The 7525-nt window shown below is 36.6% G+C and overlaps 1 protein-coding gene and 1 pseudogene across 10 annotated transcripts in view; one reads left to right on the top strand and one right to left on the bottom strand.

The window, feature by feature from the left end:
* LOC112832926 (dihydrofolate reductase pseudogene) overlaps window positions 1–7525 on the top strand; it is a 73390-nt pseudogene that overhangs the window by 1677 nt on the left and 64188 nt on the right.
* TRIM69 (tripartite motif containing 69) overlaps window positions 4740–7525 on the bottom strand; it is a 63209-nt gene continuing 60423 nt past the window's right edge. For all 10 annotated transcript variants that reach the window (XM_073876937.1, XM_025883563.2, XM_073876934.1 and 7 more), the window contains one exon: window positions 4740–5336. In XM_073876937.1, coding sequence (XP_073733038.1) covers window positions 4795–5336 — 542 coding nt within the window. In that variant the 3' untranslated portion in view covers window positions 4740–4794. The remainder of the gene's footprint in view (window positions 5337–7525) is intronic.

The following is a 7525-nucleotide window of genomic DNA, read 5'->3' as shown; positions in this document are numbered from 1 at the left end:
TATATATTGAAATTATGTTGTTAGGCGCATGCTAATGTATACTTGTTACTTTCTACTTGACTGAACTATTAAGCACTTAAATATGAAAGGCAAAACTTTAAAACATATGAATAAAGCAGGGGAGAATACCTCTCAGGCCTCTGAAGAGAGAATAACTTTTTAACAGACACAAGGATTAACCAGTAGAAGATATTTGCAGTATGAATAACCAACAAAGGATTGGTATCTAGAACACATAAGTAACCCTATGAATCAATAAGAGACAAACAACACAATAGAAAATATGGGCAAACACCTGAACAGACATTTCATAGAAGAAATTTAAATGGCCGATAAACTTATAAAAAGATGCTCAGCCATCGGGGTAATTAGGGAAATGCAGACTAAAACTATGAGATACCATTATGTATCCACTTTACTGGTACATAATTGAATTGCTAAAAACATAGATTAATGGGAACTGTAGGAATGTAAATTGGCATAGTCAGTTTGACCAACAATTCAGCATTACTTACTTGAAGATGTGCTTAACTTATCTGCCAGCATTTATTACATATGTACCTAGAGAAATTCTTGCTCCCCTTTACCAGTACACCTTGTACAATAATGTTTATGGCAACACTGTTGCTAAAGCAACAGCAACAACCAAAATCAAAACTAGAAACAACCCCTTATTTATCAACAGTAGTTTGGGTATTTAAACTGTTCTATTTTCATAGAATGGAATACAACATAATTTTGAATTTCAAAAAAGCTAAGGAAGACATAGAACATGATTCCATTCATTTAAACTTCAAAAAACAGGCATAATGGGGGTGCCTGGCTGGCTCAGTTGGAAGTTTGTGACTCGAACTCGGGGTGGTGAGTTTGAGCCCCCACGTTGGGTGTAGAGATTACTTAGATAAATATTTTTTTAAATAAAAAAAACAGGCATAATGAATCTTTCTTTATAGGGATACATATATATGTAGTAAAGAAAAAACTAAACAGTATGGTTGTTGGAAAAATATACCTATGAATTATATTCAGAAAGGAAAAAAACAGATACGAAATGTAGAATAATGATTACCTCAGGGCCTAGAGAGGGACACATGGGGCCTTGAAAGGTTTTGATACTATTCTATTTGCAAGACTAGATGGTCAATTAATGAGTGTTTGTTTTTTTGTATCATTCTCTAAATTGCATATATATATATTACACTCTTTTGTGTGTATTTTACAGTTTAATTCTTAAAAATAATCAAGTAGGTCAGTTTAGGAGGATTTTATCTAAAGTAGTTAAGCAAATATTTGACCTTGAATAAATCACCTTTACTCATCTGAAAAATTAATTTGTCCAGAGCATCTCTTTTCTTGGAAGTACTTGGTAATTCAGTATTACTTTTTTTCTCCTATATCTCAACTATGTTATACAACTGTGCAATGATATTGCCACTGCTATTCTAAAAGTCAGTTTAGTCCCAGAAAAGTGCAAGTCATTCTCTTTTTAAGGTTCTCACCTCAGTGAATCCTAACACACTGACTTTTCCTTCTACTTTGTATTTTTGTTACTAGCAGCCTCATCTCCTGTAGCCTGCGATAAAACAATATATAAGATAGCCCTAATCATAATTCTTAGTGAATACATTCAGAGTCTATTTCTAGCAAGAAAGTCTCATATTGGTGTTTTATGATTCATACTCATTAGAAGGATTCCTGCCTTTAATTGTAATCTGAGTTCTACATAGAAGTATTGTTCAAATTACTCAGTATAGAATAACCAATTATCTGGGAAAACTGTGCAAAAACAAATTTGTGTCATCTATGTTAAGACAAATGCTGAAAAGTTAAGGTAGTATGTTAGAGAAGGCATTAAGGTGGATACCTACAAATAGTGGAAAATATGTATACATATTTTCTGTGGTCTGTCCTTGTTCCCTTGAAAAAAAATTCATTTTTTCCCTTTTTTAAAAAACTATTGTGGTATAGTTATATCCCATAAAATCTGCCCATTATAAGTATACGGTTCACTAATTTCTGGTATATTTTTATATTTTTGGTATATTTATATACTTTGGTATATTTATATATTTTTATAACTATGCAACCATCACCACAAAAAAAACCATTCATTTTTAGGAGTATATTTACCAAATTCAGATTAGAATTTTTATTCATTCCTATTCATCTTTCACTATCTCCAACTTAACCACCACTTTTCTTTAGAATTTTCTCTTCCTATTCTGGTGGATATTAACTTCCCCTTTCTCTGAACTCTGTAGTTCTTGTCTATCCACAAGGACAGACTTTAGATATCAATTTCTAAAACTTTGTATATAATTAATAGGTAGGAGCTAGGCCCTATTCTGTCCCCCAAACTCTTTGTCATACTGCTTGAAATTCTCTACCGCAGTGTCTAAAACCCTATCATTAGAAATATTACTTATTGAATATGGACTGTTTGTTAGCTAGTAAGTAGTACCAGGTCAATGCTAAATTTTCTGAATTTGATAATTTTGTCCTGTGATAATGTAAGAAGAGTATCTTGGGGGTGCTTGGCTTGCTCAGTCAGTAGAGCATGTGACTGTTGATCTTGGGGTGGTGAGTTCAACCCCTACTTTGGATATAAAGCTTACTTTAAAGAAAAAAGAGTATCTTGGTTCTTAGGAGATACTGACGTATTTAGGAATAAGAATCATAATGCCTGTAACTTAATCTGAAGTGGTTCAGCAAAAATAACATTAGCCATACACTACACACACAAAATCATATGGGGTGGATATGGGGGAGAGAGAATAAGAAAATGTGGCAAAATGTTAATAACTGATGAATCTGAGTGGGGAGTACAGAAGAGTTTATCATACAAAATGCGATTTTTCTGTTCGAATTTTTCTTAGAAAAGATTTAAAAAATAAGTTCCTTTAGTTCAGTAATTCTCTGCCCTACCTGCACATTAATATCACCTGAGAGCTCTTAGGATTATAACTGCCCAGGCCCCACCTGCTAGAGATTTTGATTTAATTGCTCTTGGGTGGGGTCCAAGCATCTTAATTTAAGTCTCTCCAAATGAACCTTTTTTTCTTTTTATGCTTCTTTTATGTCTTTCGAAACATCTAGCAAGGTTTCAGGCACAAAACAAGTCCTTATTACATTCTGATTGAAGTGAATTTATTTATTTATTTATTTTTTTAAAGATACAAAATTTGGGGCGCCTGGGTGGCTCAGTCAGTTAAGCGTCTGCCTTCAGCTCAGGTCATAATCCTGGGGTCCTGGGATCAAGCCCTGCATCAGGCTCCCTGCTCAGCGGGGAGCCTGCTTCTCCCTCTCCCATTGCCCCTCCCCCTTGTGTGTGTGTGTTCTCACTCTCTCTCAAATAAATAAAATCTTCTGAAAAAAAGATACACTATTTATTTATTTATTTATTTAGTAGGCTCCATGCCCAATGTGGGGCTTGAACTCACAGCGATCAGAAGTCTCATGCTCTACTGACTGAGCCAGCCAGGTGCCACAGATTTTTTTTTTTTTAAGTAATTTCTTAAAAGTAGCCATAGTCATGTCATGGCTGTTTACCCAACTCAGCAGCTATGAATATGTGTATATTGTAAATGCCAACAGTACAGGTATATTACCTGTGGTATGTGTGTATCCTCTCCCTTATGATAAATAAGCTAGGGGGCTTTTACCCTGCCAAAGAGCTGTGCTAATTGTAATTTTAAAGGGCCAGTGCTGCAGGTCCTAGATAACACCCCCCCACACACAAAAAAAAAACCCTATCAGATATAGAGAATGAAGCCCAGTTAGATGGGACTTTGAAGGAAAAGAAGGGATTGTTCATCAAGGGTACTGCTGAGATAAATGATGCTAAGAACTTTAGACTTAGAAGGAACATGCTGGAGAATGGGTATACTGGAGAGGACAAGATGAAAAATACTGATATTTAAATTATAGGAGGAAAAGGACATAGTCAAAAGCAGACTGAAATACTTAAATATATTTGAGTACAGAAAAACAATACCTCCGTAGACAAATAAAGCAGGAAAAAGAGAGTGAGAGAGTCAGATTCGCTGGACTAAAAAGTATGTTGAGAGAATTCAAGACAAAATTATAAACTAGCCCAAACGATTTCCTATTTTTTTTCTATAAATCTCTGGAACAGTTTTTTTTTAATTACAGTAACAAGTTCTAGAAAAGAAATGTGTTGCAAAATTTATATTAAAAGATAAATGGGGTGCCTGGGTGGCTCAGTTGATCAAGAGTCTGTCTGCCTTTGGCTCAGATCATGATCCTAGAGTCCTGGGATTGAGCCCCTCCTTGGGTTCCCTGCACAGCGGGGAGTCTGCTCTTCCATCTCCCTCTGCTCCTCCCCCCGCTTGTGCTCTCTCTTTCTCTCAAAATGAATAAATAAAATCTTTTAAAAATAAAAGATAAATAGGAAGAAGAGTACACATCTGAAAATGTATCTATTAAGAGTCTTGTGCTGAGAATAATGACAGCATAATAGAATTTCAGGACACATTTGGAAAGGGTTTCCAAGCATCACAAACTGAAGTTGCAGTTTGCTCCACTAACAATAGCATGATGATCATTCTCATGAAGAGTGGCTCCTTTGTCATAGAAGACCCCAGAGAAGTGGAAGGATATCTTGAAAAGCTCCAGTGAAATCCACTTAAGACACTGAGAATGGAATTTAGTTTGCGAATCCTTTCTTCATTATTCCAGAGTTCCCCATAAACTGGGAAGAGAAACCAGTGAGACTGGTAAACTATTTTAATACCTCTTTAATAACACTCTGAATTTACACAATAGCATGACTAATTACCGTGGTTGTAAGATATGCAAGGGTTCTTTATTCTCTCCACCATCATTAAGGCAAGGGCAGAAGTAGGGATAAAGTTTCTCCATGAAAGTGCTAGTGAAGGTGTAAATGTGGGTCATGGTTTCAGCATTGTAGAAGGACACCTGCCCTCCTTCATAATCCAGGTATATGCCCACCTTGTTGAGGTTGTTAGTCAGTTTCAGACTGCAAGACGGCAAATCCAGAGCCTTTAGGTCAGTTTGGTTTCTTAGTCTTAAAAGCCAGAATCCTTGCTCAGGAGTTAGAGGACAGCTGCCCTTCCGAATGATGGATTCTCTGACGACTCCAACTGTCCATTTTGTCTTCTTTGCTACTTCTACTTCCCAGTACCACTTTCCAGATGTGAAGCCTTTTGAGCCCAGCACAGCCACACTTGAGTCAAACCTCTCTGGATCATCAGGCATTACCTGCTTAATGTCACCATGCCACACACTGGTTCGGTTTTTGGAGAGCATCAGATTTGGGTGAGCTGTTTTAGGGTCCAGAGTTAATGAAGATAGGCCTAGTAAGAAAAGAAAGCAGGGCATGGAAGAAAAGGGATGAATGCAAATTCCTGTAATAAAAGACAGTATTTACACAGACCTCAGTACTTTATCTTCCCATGCACATATAGTCTTAGACAAGTAATTACTTATATACTTTTTATTGTTTTATACTCCTGTGGGTATATTCTAGACATTTTTTAATTTGTGGTAAAAATCTGACTTTACTCTGAAGCAATTTATGCTCCAACAAAGAAAACAATACAAATAATATCAATCTGTACTAATAAATTTAAGAAAATGCAAATGCCGAAGGCATAAAGATTAGGTAAGTTTGTCCTTGGAAAACCTTTTAAAGACAAATATTTCAGTTACGAAATGTATTCAGGATACATTGGGTAAACAGAGGCAAAAAGGAATGGGTTAAAAATAGTAGCTTATGTGAGAGGGAAGGTAAGGGCTTGCCCATTAGAGGCAGGTAAGTCTGAGCTAACTGAGAGGGTTTAGAAGACAATGGTGAGAAATTTATATTTGGTTTAATAGATAATGGGACTTTTGAGATGTGGAGTGGTTTATGCCACTGCTAATCAGAATGTGTGGTTACCAATCTGGGACAAAATAGTACAGAAATTAAGAGTAAGCTCTTAGAATCTTTTCCTTCCTTCCTTACTTCCCTTTCCTTCTTTCCTTCCTTCCTCAAGATTTATTTACTTATTTTAGAGAGAGAGTGAGTGAGGAGGGGCAGAAGGAGAGAATCTCCATCAGACTCCCCGCTGAGTGAGGAGCCCAACCTGGGGCTGGATCTCATGACCCAGAGATCATGACCTGATCCAAAATCAAGAATCAAACAATCTACTGAGAGCCACCCAGGTGCCCTGCTCTTAGAAAGTTTCATAGCAATCTGATGAGTAATTTTATGTCAGTTGATCTAATAATTAAACAACTGGGTTTGCACTTTGTAATATTTTTAAATTCTACTTTTTCAGGTAATTATATTGTCTTCCACAAATATATCAGTCCATGACAGGTTGAGATTTTAAAAACTAGTTCTTCATCACTGGTTATTTGTCTAGCACTGGTTTAGACAAGTAAGTGGGCAGCAGTGTAAAAAATTCCTAAATGAAGAGATGTTGGAAGCATATCAGCAAGGAGATAACACAAATTTTAGGTGTAAGGTAATCAAACCTTGGCACAAAATTTGATAAAGCAAACAAAAAAACTATGTGTTCACATAAGGGACACAGATACATATATGCATACATTTGTTGTTAATGAATTTATTTATCCTTGAAAGTGAGATCAGTCCAGTCCAACTTTTTCTTCCCAGAGAAGCCAGAGTCTTTTTTATCATCCCAAGGAATTCTCTTCTAATAAGAGACTTTGTAGAATCCTGACTTTTTTCATACAGGCTGAATCTTCCCTCCCTCACATATCCCCATTTGCCTTGGGTTGTTGCTCTTTCCAAGGTGAGGACTGGGATTTCTTTGGATATTTCAGACTCCTCACCAAAGTTTTTAGAACCCCAGTCTGCTGTTGTCACCAAGCCTCTCACACCTCCAGCTAACTCAGCCTGTCCTGGCTCCAAAGATTCCTAGAAGTCCGCTTTGCCTCCCCTCTTTTCTTCTCATACCATATTCAGTCCAACAGTAAATTCTGTCAACTCCACCTTTGAAATATATTCTGAGCCTACTCAGAATACGGATAGATAACTTTCACAAATACTGCTGGCCTGGAACTATTGCAATAGCTTTTTAACTGTTCTGTTTCTGCTCTTGCCCATCTGCATCCTATTCTGCCATATGAATGAGATCATCCAGTTCTACTCAACACACTCTTAAGCTTTCCATCCCACCCAAGATAAAATCTGGAGTCCTTACAGAGTAAACAGGACCTACATGATTTACCTACCTCTGTGACCTTATGTCCTAACACATACTTCCCTTATTTACTTTGATCCAATCACTTTTACTTTCTGGCTGTTTCTTGAATGTACCGAATTCATTCAGACTTTAGGGCCTTTACACTTTCTTTGTCCTCAAACACTCTTTCCTATGATTCCTTCCTTTATATTATTCCAGCCTTTCTTCATGCAAGTTCAGGGAGATGTTAGTGATAGAATCTGGGTAGGTATAGCAGTGTTCACTATAAAATTCCTTAAACTTTTCTGTATGTTTGGAAATGTCCATAGTAAAACATAGGGAGGGGGGAG

Source organism: Callorhinus ursinus, unplaced genomic scaffold (assembly GCF_003265705.2).
Source record: "Callorhinus ursinus isolate GAN/ISIS: 27379988/994484 unplaced genomic scaffold, GSC_fseal_2.0 scaffold25, whole genome shotgun sequence".
NCBI classification, from domain to species: Eukaryota; Metazoa; Chordata; class Mammalia; order Carnivora; family Otariidae; genus Callorhinus; species Callorhinus ursinus.
Note: the sequence above shows the minus strand (reverse complement) of the source record. Positions and strands in the feature narration are given on the sequence as shown.